The 16,389-nt window shown below is 43.3% G+C and overlaps 1 protein-coding gene across 3 annotated transcripts in view; it reads right to left on the bottom strand.

Annotated features, from left to right (window-relative positions):
• abr (ABR activator of RhoGEF and GTPase) overlaps positions 1 to 16,389 on the bottom strand; it is a 119,088-nt gene that overhangs the window by 31,205 nt on the left and 71,494 nt on the right. For all 3 annotated transcript variants that reach the window (XM_047606197.1, XM_047606198.1, XM_047606199.1), the window contains 7 exons: positions 15,191 to 15,356; positions 13,502 to 13,621; positions 13,300 to 13,375; positions 13,075 to 13,179; positions 10,055 to 10,129; positions 5,259 to 5,356; positions 5,037 to 5,168 (listed from right to left, as the gene is read on the bottom strand). In XM_047606197.1, coding sequence (XP_047462153.1) covers positions 5,037 to 5,168; positions 5,259 to 5,356; positions 10,055 to 10,129; positions 13,075 to 13,179; positions 13,300 to 13,375; positions 13,502 to 13,621; positions 15,191 to 15,356 — 772 coding nt within the window. The remainder of the gene's footprint in view (positions 1 to 5,036; positions 5,169 to 5,258; positions 5,357 to 10,054; positions 10,130 to 13,074; positions 13,180 to 13,299; positions 13,376 to 13,501; positions 13,622 to 15,190; positions 15,357 to 16,389) is intronic.

Raw genomic sequence — 16,389 nt, 5'->3', positions numbered from 1 at the left:
CACACAAACACATACCTAGCCAGACAAACGAGGCAGAAGCTAATAACCACCAGGTAATATAGCAGGCTGAAGGTATTGATATCATTTACAATGCATTAGCCCATCACCCAGTGGTGTGTGTCTGTGGTTTATCCCCAGGAGGGCTGAACACACACACAGCAGAGTCCCATCTGTTAGTGTTGTAGACAGCTGTGTGTGTGTGTGTGTGTGTGTGTGTGTGTGTGTGTGTGCGTGTGCGTATGTGTATGTCCGCAGGGGGTGTACATAGTGGAAACATGACAGATCGTAGCCCTAAATGACAGGGGGGCAAAAACAAAATAGATGACACCATCTATTAGACATTTATTTATATGAATGCCAACACACTGAAGCATGGACACACACACACACACAAGCAAAGCACACAGATACACGCAAGCACACACACACACACGCAAGCACACACACACACACACACGCACACGCGCACAACAATTACAACCATTGAGCTCCATGTTCAAAACAAACACCGCATGAAATACCAGAACCCTGCTTGGCCCAGAGGGAAGACATTTTTTTAACAACTTTTAAAAAAAAAGCTTGGAGCCCTAGACACAATTTCCATAAAAAAAAAAAAAAAAAAACTAAAGGAGGAAAATCTAATTTTGTTCTCATCAGTGTTAATAGTACACTAGCATACAACAGACTCTAGACATTTTTCCCCCCTCATAAAAACAAGAAATAAAGAATCTTCTACTAGTCTCTGCTAATGACCCTATGTGCTTACAAGCTGTTTTCTTGGTAAAAGTCATTTCCCTATTGGATCATAGTGTACATATTTGTAAATACAGTCACCACACTGTATTTTATTCTCATGACTGTCTGGTGTTGGCATGATGTCTGATGCAGTTCTTGAGAGATTAGATCAGAACTCGAGGTCTGCACTTTTTGAACTGGCTTGGTGCCACTGGTCCACTAGCCCAATTCTGCTAATTCTCCACATGGCCGGCTTATTATCATCCCAAACAATGGCACTTTCACCAATAAACCTTTCACATGGCATGTAAAGATCAAACTTTGCGTTTAATGCCCCATGTGGAGGGAAGGGCTTTGGCTCTTAAGTGGGAATGAGAGTGCATAGATGCTCGCCTCAAACTTTACAACCCCCCTGCATCCAGAGCTTTACAGTAACGCCGGGCTAATGTGCGTACCCCTGTCCACCCCCTCGGCCTCCGAGAAGAAGCTAAGAGCTGCCGGGAACAAACAACTTTATCGCCCCCTTCTCTTTTTGTGCTTAATGTCCAACTTCTCTGGCTCCCATTATCTCCGGGAAACAGTTCAAAGCTATCAGGTTACTGCTTACTGAAGCCCGGTAACTCAGAGGCTGACACGCGCCCAAACTGGAGTACAAACCAATAAAAAACAACCCCCAGCAGCGTGCAGAGGGAGGTGTGATGGGGAGAAGAGGATTGGAAGGCACAGCCCGTCTATGATTGTGCGAAGGAGTACACTTTTTGAGGGTAGTTGCATAAATGGGCATTTTAAAGCGCTTCAACTGCCACAAAATGTCGAACCCACAGCTGAATAGTTGATAGAAGAGCCAACCTGGGATATCTGCCTTCTCGTTGCTTTTAGAACACCATCATGTACCCGTCCCTTTCATCTCACAATCTGAAAACCTCCGCTTTAAGAAAGGGACCAAAGGCGTCAAACTGGAGCCTTGAGAAAAAAAAGGGATCCCATTTCCTCTTTTATAACAGTCCTCAACAGGGCGACATCGGAGAGGCTGAACGACGGAGGGTACTCGTGGGTGTATGAAAGACAGCAAATTCTTCCCCTGATAAGATAAGAAATAAGGAATAATCTGGGATGGGGTTTGTGAGGGCTGGGTTACCAGATGAAAGCGTTGCCGAAGCCGAGCGATACGATGTATTTTTGCTACACAAAGCACTGCGGCAGTTGACCTAAACAGTTGCATAACCGGTCCTCCGAAGACAAGTATTGCAAGCTACAGCCAACACATTAGGGTCACTGGGGAGAACTTGCACAGTGCAAGAGGCAGAGGATGAATAAAAGACCAGGAGAGTTCAGGGCCTTCTGTACTGTTCTAACAAGACTGAGCCAAATCCTGGCAACCAGAGATTTGTGAAGAATCACAACATACTATCTACAAAATCAGATCATAATTTAAAAAAAAAAAAAAAACAAGCATTCATCATCACTGTTGGAGGTTTTAAAATCATGTGTTGCCCTTTGACAGCAAAAATAGTCTGAGTTCAAACAGTTTGCTTAGCCAGAGGACAATCGATTGTTTTACAGCAAAAATATCAATGACAGCATGCCAAAGGATCTTGCTTTAACTGGCAACTTCGGGAGCTGATACTGATCGATTTTTCCAAATCGCCCGCTCAGAGACATATAAGAATCCATTTATGCTGCTAGTTTGAAAGACAGAGAGCGTAACCCCGAGTCTGTTGCCATTTAATGGAGGATTAGCAACGTGACTTCTGAGATCAGAGGTTATCTGCCCGGGGGATGGCAGTCGGGTGCCGGGCTGGAAATAAATGGTGGTTTTCCCCATGTGGAAAACCAAGCAACTCAATCAAGCTAACATAAGCTGTGCCACTGTCAATTTACTCTAAAGTTTCCTTTTACACTGTCCAGGGATGTGTGCGCAGACATAAACCCTAACTCTATGTCTAGGGAGTTATCTGAAGGGCACAGAGTTTCCTATTTAAACCTCAATCTCCCACCAGTCTCTTAGAACTGAAGAAGCCACTTAGATGAAACATCTTCAAGAAACTCTACAAGTCCAGTTGCCTTTTTAAAAAAGCCGTTTGGATTAACATCACCTATTGAAATAGCTGTAACTACCTAAAAATCTCTTGTCCAAGCGGTGATCGACTTTCTCATCAGTAACAAAAGTGAAGTAACCTCAACCCCCCCACCAAAAAGAAAACTTCCAGCCCAATATGCCCATTTACGGTCTGTCAGTATTCCTTGTAAAGCTTGTTAAATAAATCAGAGGGTCTCCAGAGAGGAAAGCAAAACACTGAGGGCTCCTTCTAAACTCAGCTTCACCAGGAAAGCAAACAGCTCAGGTCCGAGTGGAAGTCTCTTTAGGTATGCGCTCTATGCGATACTGCTTGGGCTCCCTGGCTGCCATGTCCACATGATATATCTGTTTAATGTGAGGAAACATAAGTCTGAACCATTCCATTACAGTGCGGTCAAATTAGAAAAGCTCTTTACTCAGGGTTCCATCTTGCTTTAGTGATAATAAACCAACTGTAAACCAGACAGAACATAAATCTTCCTAGTTAATGCATCGCATGTCCATGCATTGAGAGATGTTAGAAGGTATAGGTGTAGTTACACTCACTGTATGTTTGTTGCCACTACTGTACAGTAAGATATTATTGTCAGTTTTACAGCTACAACCCCTGCCATCTGTGATCCTCCGTCATCTTTAACAGCAGTGGTGACAGCAAGTTGCTACCAACTACGCATCCACGATCCCATCAACATCCTCTATGGCATATTCTAAACTATTCCCACCCTCTGAGAGTCTGAGAGAGAACATGCCATTCTTCATTTCTATCCCCCTGCTCCTTCTCCACAGCGAGCCAGTGCACATGTGGCGGATTTGTTTGTGTTTTTTTTCTTCTTTCTAGGCTGTTGTTGGCTGGAAGTGGACGTTCCCAGCGGCAGCAGCAGCAGCAGCAGCCACATTCGTCTCGCTGACTGGCAGCCTCAGCAGTAAGGGTGGGTTTTTACTGTCATGTTAAATATTCTCCTGCTGGCTCCTTTAATTAAAAAGGGTGAATTAAGTACTATGGTATTTCTCTGTAAGGTTCTGGGTGAAAATTAGAGCTCAACACAGTAGTTAAAAATGTTCTCTGTTTAATAAGCTAATTTTGTGGATTCAAATGCGTGCAAATCCAGTACAAAAAAATAAGTAACATTAAGATTTTTTTTTTTTTTTTTAATTATTTAAGCACCTTGGTACCTCAGGATATGACACAAAGAGGCCACCTTAAAGACGGCATGTGTGGTGCAGCTTCACTCTCAGTCCTTTATTGATTTTCAGATGGAATCAAGGGCGACACTCAAGGACACAAATCATCAAACTGAATGAGAAAAACGTGGAATGTGACAAACAGGAAATGATACAACAAACATGTCACGGGTGGGATTTTTTCCCCCCTGAAATCTGTCTGAAACGTGTACGGCAGGAGCTCGGGGTCTGAGGAGCGACAAACGATATTTTTGAGATTTCCTTTAAAATGCATCATTCATGTTTGCTCCACTTTTTTGATATCTGAGACAAGAGATTTATATTCCCAGAGCAACTTGTCATTGATTCTACTTTTACCCTTGACTACAGATGCAGAAACCACAAACACATCTTTAACAGTTTTAACTGATTTGTATCTTGTGTTCAGTCTAAAGAATATCAGGTTCAGAAATAGCCCGCATTAAGCTCACCTCTGACACTTACACTTGAGAAAAACACGAGTGCATTAATTGATGATAAGAGCACTTCTTAGATTCGATATGAAGTCATAACGCGAAGCTCGATCGATTACAGCGGAGCAGAAGAGCAAACTGCAAAAGTAGCAATTTGACGGAATTGCAGGAAACTGACAGGAGTCAAGCTTCACTTGACCAAACAGATTTTCCGAAGTAGTTCTGGAAAAATGGGAATATGAAACCTTTGGAAGCTGCAAAACCCAAACAATGCTGCAGAGGGGAGAACAGCATTTTTGCTTAAATACAAGAAACCACAGATTCCACTGTGTAGGCTGCATCACATTAACAAGACTCCGAGAGGGATTTTTATAGAAACATTTCTCACAAAAAGACAGGGGGAAACCCACTTAAACAAACTCTCCTTCAGACTATTAATCCAACCGGCGTCATTAGAGGCCACCACAGCAAAATCACTGAGTTGTGCACAGAGGCTAGACATCTAATTAAAACGTGTCACATCTCCCCAAGAGGACACAGACGTCTGTGTTTGCGTGCGGCCTATCTTAGCGAGGAGAAGCTCTTACCTGGACCTGCCCTTTGCCCATGATCTTGTCCACGATCTCGTTGTCGTCCCTGTTGAGCATGCTTTTGTCGTAGCACTTCTCGTAGCACAGGATCCGCAGGTACTGGGAGCCCTCCAACTCGATCTCAAACTCCTGAGCAGATGTAGAAATGGAGAATGAGAGGCTTTACTTTGCATGGAGACAAAACAGCTCACGGTAAAACTACACGTCTTAATGACTGACTTCGTTCCACTGAGGCTCTGCGGTGTCTCTGAAGACTCTTGTCTTGGCTTTGCTGACAAAGTATCCGAATGAGTCCACTTCAAGGGTGCAGTACAAATCTAAAAGGAAGCACAGAAAACAGGCAGAACCATCAAGATAAAGAAATAACCTCGGACAGTCATGAGATCTGAAGCATGCAAAGCACAGAATAAATTGACAGCTTCATCAGTATGAAATAATAAGTGATCATTACATATATGATAATAACCATAAATCAATGCAGTCAAATCACAAGCCTCCACTGCTTGTATATTTCTCATCTTTTAGTAAAAACAAGGCCATTTAACAGCCACTAAACAGGCCTTTAATGGACAATGATGTCAGTGCACAGACCATTTCTTTTCATTAAAGGTCAACATAATTACAGACTAACAATATTTGCGCCTCTCTACACTGAAGCTGTGCTGCCAGCTGCCACAAAAAATTCTTTTCGTTACTGAATTATCCACAAATGTTGTTGTCGGGTGCAAAAAAAAAAAAAAAAATGATGTGTTGAAATATTGTCCCCAAGCAGCAGTGAAATAACTCACATAAATACACATATTTAGTTTAACTGACAGGAAATAAAGTGAAAGACGGAATGACTGAACATTTCATTGTTACTACTTCACCCAATAAATTAACTGCTGCCATCAACAGCAGTCACACGTGTAAAACAGAAACGCCATCCACAACTCAAGCTATTTCCAAGCAAATATGTCTAAAAGTATAATTAACTTTTACAGGTAAATTTCCCAGTGGCAGTCTTTCTAACTAATGTGCACTTAGAAGACGAATACGGTCACGTTCCGAAATGAAATAGCCCTTCACTGTGTCAATATGTTATAGTTAGTCAACTGACAGACATCAATCTCCTGCCGGTGCACACAGTCGGCTCCGCCGGCCCTCCTCCACTCTTAACATCCTCATACAGCGGCCCGCCGCTCCCCCAGGGACCTGCTCGAGCTCGGCTCCTACACGGAGCAATTAAGTCTGTTAATGTGTTTCTTTAAACGCTGGTGAAGCTGTTCCTGTGGACGGCGCTACCGTCTGCCCGCGGAGTGTCTGCGGTGCGTCCCGTAGCCAGGACCCGGTCCCCAGGGCTAACCCCTGTGTGACAGCATGATGGATGGGTGTACGGTTCGACCTTTCGCCCAGGACACTCACTAAGACGGCTTGATGGGGGGGGGGAGCTGGGCTTGGGGTGGCGGTTGGATCTCACACACATCTAAACGCACACTTGCAGAATGACAGACCCGATCCTGTTTATGACCGCAACCGTCTCTGTCCGTCTCCGGCAAACATTTACACGTGAATCGGTGTAATGAACAGGGCTTTACAGTATAATGGAAACTCATTCCATCTGGTTTCATTCCTTCTCTGTTTGTTTTCTCAGCATCCTGAAAGGTTCTGGCATAATTGCTCCCAGTGAGGAAGAGATTAGCAGCAATGGTATGAGGGAAGTTCAGTGAAGGGGAATTCAGTGTGACCATCTGGGGGTTATTTATAAAAATGAAGCAGTTATTGGACGCTTCCGCAACACACGGAAGCATAACAGCTCACGGGCCGCCAGTTCTGAACCCATCTGATCTACCTATCAAAGTTTGATTCACCGAGGAGCTGTGACGACACATTTTGTGCCATCACAAGTGATTGGGCACGTTTTGCTTTTACAACAAAACAGCTTTTGTTTGTCTTCAGCTGAGAAAAAGCAGAGAGGGCGTTTGTTTGAGACGCTAATGTGATTTAATCCCCTCTCTTTCCTCTAGCTGTGGAGAAGAGCAGGGTGTATTCATAGTCCGGAGCAGCCCAGTTTTCTCTGGAAGTTGATTTCCTCTCCGTCTGAAGTAGGTTTTTGAGCCCAGACCCAAAATTTAAACAAGGCCAGAGAGAGGATATTTAGAGAGGTCTTTTTGTGTCCTCACAGAGGATCCAGGAGGGCCTTGAGAAGTAGGACACACTAAAAAGAGGCCTGGAACTCCAGGAGTTTTTATTTTCCTGGCAGGTCACCATCGACTCGGAGTATGAGGGGGATAAATTGCTCTGCATGGGGTTTCTGACTCCTAAAAGCAAGGGTTAATGGACGCCATCCTTTTCCATCACAATTAGCAGAGGACTGTGGCCACCGTGGTGTGTGTTTGTGTGTGTGTCCCCGTACAGGAGGCTAATCTTTGCTAGGGGCTGTCGCTGAACTCCGGGTCAAACTGCTGGTTCACAGAATTAGGAGCCGAGCGAAAATCAGTTAAACTAATCAGCATCCCTACAGTAACAAGTCACAGCTACGAGAAGGTCAGTTTGTCTGGCTGGACTCAGGATAAAATATCCTTCTCACAGAGCAAACTAAATAAGCAGGAAACAGGTTTAGTGGGGCTGTTTTCAAAGAATCCAGAAGGAGAAAACTAATAAAAACATGGCAAACAGTGAATGGGAACACATGCAGCCACGGCTGGATTGGATTACACAGCGAAGCCACACGAGCCCCGAGAACATGTGAACACTTACAGAAGTGTTTTGCTTTTAATTTTTATGGGAATAGCGGGCGAGAGACAAAAATGTTGAGGATACGAAGTGAGAGTGAGCTGTTTAATATTCTTTTATCCTGTAGCGACTGTTCGGCCCCAGTGAGATGTGGGAAAAGCTCATGTGTCTTTCAGCCTGTATCTTTTTATCTGGATCTGCCCATGCTTTTCCTATAAAGAGCAGGCAGCTACAGTTTTATAGCAGTTGTGGCAGCTACAGCGTTCTTATAGAAGGAGCAATTCACACTCGCACATGCAAAAATAACTTAAAGAGACAAGAAATTATTTTTCCACCTCTCTACTAGGTCATGATTTCCACAGATTTCTCCTTTTTTTTCAAACTGTTTGGGAGACGCTCGACTCCCAGCTTCTTCCTCTGTGACCCAGTTTGACTAACTTTGCCCTGGGCTGAATTTAAAGCCCTTTCCCACTGGGGGGGAGAGATTGTTGTGACACAAATAACAGCTCCAATAAGATCTTCTATTACATGCTTATGTGATTTTTTCTATCATAAAGGGGAAAACAAAAAGAGACAGCGATTCCACGTCTGCCTAACAATCTGAACCGCTGAGTAACGGCCCGCTATTTATTATCACTGCACATCGATATGTTAACAATTATCGCACGCAAAAGAGCGGCAAATTGTTCGAAAAATCCTTGAGAAAAATGCAAGGCTTGCATGAAAAATTCACCCAGAGAGAAGCGCTTTAAGCGGAGGCAGTGTAACTGAAACCACATCAGGCCTATAACAAACACGGGATGAATTACGCAACAATATCGCCGCACAGCTTCTACATGAAAAGACAAATTAGATCCCATCATTGCTACATCTGGAGGAATCTGCGTAACTTGACTAATTTGTGGCCTTGGAAGGAATGGCACAGGCAGAAGACACATTATTGAAGACACAATGTCTCCAAACAGCTGCTTTCAAAAAACCTGGGAAACTCTCTTTCATACGCAGGACTACAATCTATTTCTTAGAGTGGGGAAACAATACATCTTTAACCTGCAGATTGAAATCCAGATTTCCAATACAAAGTTTAATACTGTTTGATCTGAATATTAGACGCTACCTTAGACCAGACGGTATGCATTGATGGCAGCATAATCTATTAGCACAGTAGTAGTAAATAAAATCATTTCAGTGACTGCGTCGACTCACTCACATCGTTTATCGATGACAATATATTTTATCTTGCTAAGATGATGGTTTGTTTGTTGCTGGTTGGTGTTAGCAGCCTGTGAGAAAGCTACAGCGCGTCTGTGTAAATGCTATTTTTGACAATGTGAGATTAATAAATGATGTTCATTTCCTTTGACACTTCACTACAATGTTGCTAAATTCATGTTGTGAACTCCCGGCCAGTTTGTTTTGCGGCTTCGCTGTAAATGGTCCTTATCGCGATGATCACGGACACCAGAGTGACCCCAGAAAACACCAACACACCCTCTACCCCTAAATACCTCCACGGCTTGCGTGCCACGCCCTGGCTCTGTACGCACCAGCGGCCACACTCACATCAAACCGCATCAGTGAAACTATCCGGCTTTCCCTCCACACGCGCATAGACACGCACTTTCTTCATTTTTAAAGCCCTCGGCTCTCTGTGCTCCATCGAGGATCAAACAGGCTTTCAGAAGAGAAAGCTTTCCAATCCATTAACCGGGAAATTCTAGCGCTACGGCACTGAAGGCTGTCATGGTAACTGGGGAAATCATATTTCTCTGCGTGCGTATCTTCTCCTGATATTTGATGTTTGAGCTGGTGCTCATGCGTCGCAGGGCACAGAGTGTACCGGAGCAGCAGCTGTCCACTGCTGACACATGTGGCACAGCCTTAACAAGGTTCTTCTTCACACTCGGTTGATAATAAGCAAAGACACAAAGCTTCCTCCGCACACAGAGGCAAGAATTACCAGAGCGCGCGAAACAGAGAGTTCACATATTTGTGTCATTTGTGATGTCTGCTAAATGAATACAAACAACAGGAATCCACTCGGCTTCCACTGCTCATCGTCTTCTCTCACTCTGTTTTGCTCTTTTCCTGCATCCATCCATCTCTGCTCTGGCCGTGGAATGATGGAAACTGCATGTGCAGGCTTTAGTGATTGACTGGATCATGTGCTTCGCTGGCAGACGAGTACATGCGCGGCAGCTATGTGTGAGGGGGACGCCGAGCCAGAGTGTGTGTACAAGTGCGAGTGAAGAAAAAACAAAAAAAAAAAAATAAAAAAGCGCTGCTTCTGGCCAACTTACTGGCTGACTCCTTGAATCCTTTGGCAGAGTGGACGATCACATGCAGGAAGCCGTACAGGCCGGGAGTCTCCTCATCTGGAAAACAAACACACGTTGCAGTTAGTTAAGTTCCAGGTAAAAATGTGGTGACACACTGTTAGTAAGAGTCAGAATGAAAGTTTGTGTACGTATATAAGTGCATGACTGTCCTGCTTCCTGTCTGCATCAACACTAAGATACGGGAAGAGAAGAGAATGACTCATGGAGAGGGGAAAAGAAAGGAAAAGAAAACCTTCCCACCAAGTGCTAGTGTACCTGCGGGTTTCATTACAATCATATTTCTGTCCTAGATTTCTGTGATATTTGGACAGAGAAACAGATGCAAATGAGACGCTTTGAGGTTTTGGTCCAGTTTTGTCCTGTCCACCACCTGACAGTGTAGCACCACATATGGTCTGTCACATGGCCGCATGGACTCTTAGTGTCACTGACACATTTATGTTATTAGTTTTTAACAGTTTCAGGACACCGAACACGTTTATGTTGTCTGTGTCTCTCGATTTTCAGCACCAGGACTCGAAGCTCCACGATGTGAAAGATTGTTTTTCTTTTTTACTCCTTTGTCATATTTTTGTGAATGAATCATTTTTGTATGTTTACATATGGCATTCATCTAGCTGAAATGAACCATTTAAGTTGGTGAATTTTCAGAATATAAAAGTACGACGCTCTAACCTTTGTGTAATTTCCGCCTCAGCATCTACAACCATTCGACATTAACTGCTCAGTGGGACGTGCTCAGATCTGATCAGAGAGAATCGTGGGCTTTTCCTCCATTGGGTGGTCCGAACTCCAGATAAACTTTACTATTTTTATTATCATTCAATGCAATAAATTTTCTCACTCAACATGTTTTGCTTATAAACCTTTAGATGACCGAAACTTGAAGAAAAATGCATCATAGAAATAAAGAAGTGAGTGAAAGCAGTTATAACAACCCTTGATCCGGTCTGTGTCTGACCACACATCAACCGGCCTCGTGGGTGGACCTTTTGGGTGGCCCAACGTGCCCCTCTCATCACAGAAACACAGAGAGAATACAGTCTTGCTTTGGCTGAGGCCTGTGAAGCCTGCCTGTTTCCTGGTAAATAAACTGTGATGGAGGGCAGCAGGACTGTGACCGTGTTGTGAGCTCCACTGTAGGCAGCTGAGAGGACAGCAGTCAGCCCTGGGGTTAACTTTGTGTGCGTAACAGGAGTTTCACAGGGAGGCAGTTCACAGGTTCATCTCCGAGGTGGCCTGCGTGCTGCTTTTAGAGTGAAACCGAGAGCCGCTTCTTTCAACAATAATATTCATCTATTTCTTTCAATTAAAACCCAGCTTGAACAATAAATTGAAGAATAGTGAATATGCGATAACAGATAATAATTCAACCGAAAGGAGCCAGGTGAGGGTGTGTGTTTAGGGGTCTGTTGTGTCATCCATCGTCTTGGTTATGAGAAACATTCCTCCACCAGCTGGTCTCCATTTACACCACGAATGCAGCCTTGCATCACGTGACGCTGAGGTGTGTGTGTGTGTGTTTGCTTTATAATTAGGAGTGGGTCAAAAGTCTAAGACAAGACGCAGGGTCCGGCCTGTGCTTCAGAACACAAGGGTATCAGCTCAGTGGAAAAAAACGAGAATGTCAACAAACTGAGGCAAAATGACGGCGCTGTTAGAGAGGAGAGGGCAGCGGCGAGGTGAACGCAGTTAACATTACTCTCCAAAGCACTTTCATTATGAGCTGCAGTGAAAAAACAGCGGTGAAGGTACGATGGGGGACTTTCTGGGTTTTTTGAGTCATTTAAGTCTCAAGCCTGGAACACGACGTCATATATATAAAAAATATATATAAAAAATGTAACAGAATCTGTGCATTAGTCTTATTTTGATTTGATTTTTAAACATTTTGTATTTGTTGTATTTTCATTTTTGGATGCTTTAAGGTTTGTTATTAAGACCCCATAATGAGTCAATTAACCACTGACTTACTCTGAACATGTATCAGACTCGACTCTTTCCTGGAAAAATACATTTGCAAAGCCTAAAGCACTTCTGGAATGTGTGCACTGATGCACAGCTGAGTGGCTGAATGTGATAATCCTAATTTGCTGTCATGTCAGAAATCCTGATTATATCAATTCGTCTTCTGAAACCCTGCCTTATTTAAACAGCATGCAAACGTGTTTTCAAAGTTTTAGACCTGTGGTCTGGTAATTTAAAAAGTACTGAATAACTAAAGGACTGTAAAACGAGCAGGAGCATGGACGTGAATCACTGCTGACTACGGGGGAAAAAGAACTTTAAAAAGTCACAGCGCTGTCAGCTGACATTCAGGAATCCCGGAGAATGTTCAAACGCTGAAGCGGTGACTTCTTTTCAGCCCTCAAGATGCACCGCGAAACAAAATTAGATTCAAAACCAAACATTCCGCTATTGAATATCAAAAGAATAGCTGAAATAGAGATTCCATTACATAAGAGGCAAGGATTGATCTTTTCTTTCCCCCCGTATGACGCGAAAACGTCTGAAACAATGCGCCTTTCAGTGCGCTGAAACCTTCCTGTCAGTGCTGTGGTTGTGCGGTATCGCATGCGGATGGTGCGAGCACTGTGGGAGCCCCTCGTGCTAGAGTAGGTCGACCAGATGGCTTTAATGTCACCCCCCCACCCTCAGCCTCTGAAAGCGGTTGCAACATGGAGATCTGGAGCAAAAACAAACATATAGAAGCTGAGAGCTCACCGCTGACACACTGCGTGGCACTGCCTGCTACGAGCAAGATCAGAAACATATTGTAACCTCGATTCATCTCCTGCAAGGCTCCCCCGCCACCCTCCCCCTTCATTATGTGGCTTTTTTATTTTTTTTTTATTTTTGTGTCAGTGAGTGTACTTTTGTGTGAAAGTAAACTCAAAGCAGAGCAGGGAGGCTGGAGAATGAGGGGCTGTGTGACTGCATAATAAAGAAAGACGAGAAGGAAAAAGACGTGTGATTCATACCGTCTTTGTTACTGGTGACAGGAATGTTGTGGACGGTTCGGAGCTTGAGGCAAGAGCTGGTCAGAACCTGAAGCTCTACAGAACTTAATACACACGACTGGAGATCTGAAAACAAACAAAAACATGCAAAATTGACCTTTTACGTGGTGAAGCAAGTGAAACTACTTAAAGATGAACTGCACAAAACTTTACTAAGGAAACAACTCTATTCAAGCCTGGCGTCACCTTTTTTCTGGAGTTTCTGGATGCTTTCCCTCCACTCTGACCGCTCATAGTCAGAGGAGAGGAGGAACAGGTAGCTCTGCATGCACACAGGAAGAGAAAAAGGGTTAAAACAGAGATTTATGACTCTTTGAAAGGTGCACATCTCCATCTAGTGGCGGGACTAGTGCGCCGCACTGACATGATGGCAGGATGGATGGGGTACCTTTCCGTGTTTGTTTTGGATGCGGAAAGGGATGGTGGGGGAGTGCAGGAGCAACCAGGACTCCTGCTCGTTCATCTTCTTCCTCAGACGCTCCACGCGGCTCTGGGCCTTCGGCGCTTTCTACACAAACCGAGATGAGAAAGAATTTCAGATCGTGCTCAAACTAACTCATTAAAGTGGTAGAGAGTAGGAGCCGTGTAAAATACCAAGCATTGCTCTGCAGCATCTGAAAAGGCGTTGGATTGCTTTTTAGTTTGTGAGTAAGAGTTGAAAGGGACGCAACCCACACACCGAGACATAACAAATTTATTTTTAGATCCAGTATCAGTTGTAAGGTAGGGTGGAGGCACAGCGGATGACGCTGTCTGACTATGAGAGCGCCTGCTCTAAAATGTCAGCAATTCGTGAAACTCCAGGGCTTTTGTCAAGATCTGCATGAGTGTTGTTTGTTCTCACCTCTCAGTTATTTTAATTACACTATAACAAGAGAGAAAAGATAAAAAGATAAAAGAGCCTAAAAAAGAAGTCAGACTTAATGCTGCGGACAACCACATAACCGCTGCACACTTCTGAATTTACATTAAGCCAAAAGTGAAGTCAATAAAAGTCAATACATTTTTTAAAAAATACCAACAAAACAAACATTTGCATTTGCTTTCTAATAGAAATAGATTTTTATATGACGGAGCACTACGCTAAATAAATGTGTCTACACTGAGATAACAACTGTGTTAGTATTGATGTCTACATCACAAAACACTTTATAATGTCCTGTCTAATGAAAGCAGTCGATATCCACTGTCAGTGAAGATTGACAGTGCTTGGTTATCGATATTTTTCCCATTTTCCAGGAAAGGTCTGAGGGTGAGTTGCTCATAGTGAGCCCCACGCTGTGAGTCTTTATATATAATTGAAGGATCTCAGCTTATTGTCAGCGCATGAGGGAAACAAACACACACATGCTCCCCGGCCTCACCAGGAAGTCGTGAGTCAGAGCCTCGCTGGCTACAATCAGATAAATGTCTCCCTCCGCTGACCTCCTGTGACTCTGAATACCAGCCGCGGTCACTGCTGTGCCCCGGGTGGGTGAGCTGAACACAGCGAGAGGGCAATAACAGGAACTCTGTGCTCCTGAAGCCAGAGGCGTGGCCGTGTGTTAATGGGTGTTCTTCAGACGGCTGGAAGCTTATAACAACTTTTGTTTCAACCCCTACCGACAAGTGAATGCTTTAGCACTGACACATTTTCTATTTTAAGTGTTGGTCAGCACTTTTCGCTACTGAAGTCATGTAAAGGATCTGAATCTGAACTTTTTTTTGCTTTTATTTCAGCATGTTTGGTCAGTTGGTCAGTTGAGTTTCCTATCAGATGAGTTTATTATTAAATCCAAGGAACACTGAAAAAAGTCCTCAGAGCTCAGAGATGTGAGGTGATATTAAAATAACTAGCAAATAATCCCATTAGCCTGACACCAAATGGTTGTATTTCACGGATAAATGTGACTTTCCAAGACTTTCAAAATGAGCTTCAAGCCGTGCCCTTGCTCCTTCTTTTCATTTCTATAAGACTAAATGGGTTTCAGAGTTAAACCCACTATAACCGGCTAAGCCTTTCTAAGCTGTAAGAGTACACTAAATTGGCCGCACATGCCAGAAAATAAATAAATAAATAAGTGGAATGCAGGATTACCTTCTCTTTCTGTATGTCATTCTTCAAGCTTGAGATCTTCATCTTCATCTCCTCGATCTCGTGCTCTGGCAGGACTTGGATGCAGTGAGAGTCGGTGTCGTCCAGGGTCGTGAAAGTTAAATCCGCCAGCGGGATGTACCACTTGCACTCATACTGCTGATGGCGACTATGGGAGGATGCAGGGGAGAAGGAGGAGGAGAGGAAACATAATTAGTAAAAAAAAAAAAAAAAACATCATCTAGCTAACTGGCCTAATGAGAGCAGCACCATCATTTAAAGAGAGTCTTCATTCAGAAACGTGTCTCTTTGACCTTAGTACTAAACTGACCCAAACACAATGACTTACTTTCAGCCCCTTCATGTTGACACAGAGCTATACTAATGGAAGAGATGAATGCAGAGCCTTACTTCCACCAGGCCAGAGGAGACTGATGTACATTGTCACTGATGAGACTTTAATTAGCATTTCTGAGCGCTGCACAGTTAGTTCATTAACAGCGTGAAACCTCCATCAGACGGATCATTTGAGCAGCTTGATGATAAAATGTGTACTGTAAGATCAGGGCCAGAATGTAACTAAGTACATTTGCTCCAGTACTGAAAACAGGTACAAATTTGAAGTATTTATTTTTATGTTTTTATCGTTTAAAGGTTGAGGGAAATATTGTACTTTTTAACACTACATTTATATCACTGGTGTAAATGAAGTAAATGTGTAAATATAATCCAAATAGCACACTCGGGCCAGCGTAATATTCAGGTACTGAGACCTTCAATACATGAAAAATACACTAAAGGGCATTTATTGTACTGTATTATATGAATTTTTATATTTCAGCGCTGTTACCTTTATTTAAGTAAATATAACTGAATACATCCACCATTCACAACCTTGATTTAAAGTAAATCTACACCCACTTGCCAGTTCATTAGGTACAGCAGTGAAAACAAACACATCCTAATATAATAGTCCTGCCTAAACCCCCATTCATGACTGTTGTAGCGTTTAGTTTATGTAAAAACACCATCAGAAACGTGGGGTTGCCAAATAATAGAAAAGTGTGTCCGTACAACACAAGACAATCCAACAGTACTACAAACCACTGCCTCCAAAATGAAATCTCAGTTGAATCATCAGCTCCCGGTTGTTAGGACTAATCTGTGTGAACTGGGTGCATTTCAGATTAGAAGAATGCTAT

The sequence above is a fragment of the Mugil cephalus genome, chromosome 15, assembly GCF_022458985.1.
Source record: "Mugil cephalus isolate CIBA_MC_2020 chromosome 15, CIBA_Mcephalus_1.1, whole genome shotgun sequence".
Lineage (NCBI taxonomy): Eukaryota > Metazoa > Chordata > Actinopteri > Mugiliformes > Mugilidae > Mugil > Mugil cephalus.
The sequence above is the reverse complement of the archived record's forward strand: the minus strand, read 5'-3'. Positions and strand labels throughout refer to the sequence as shown.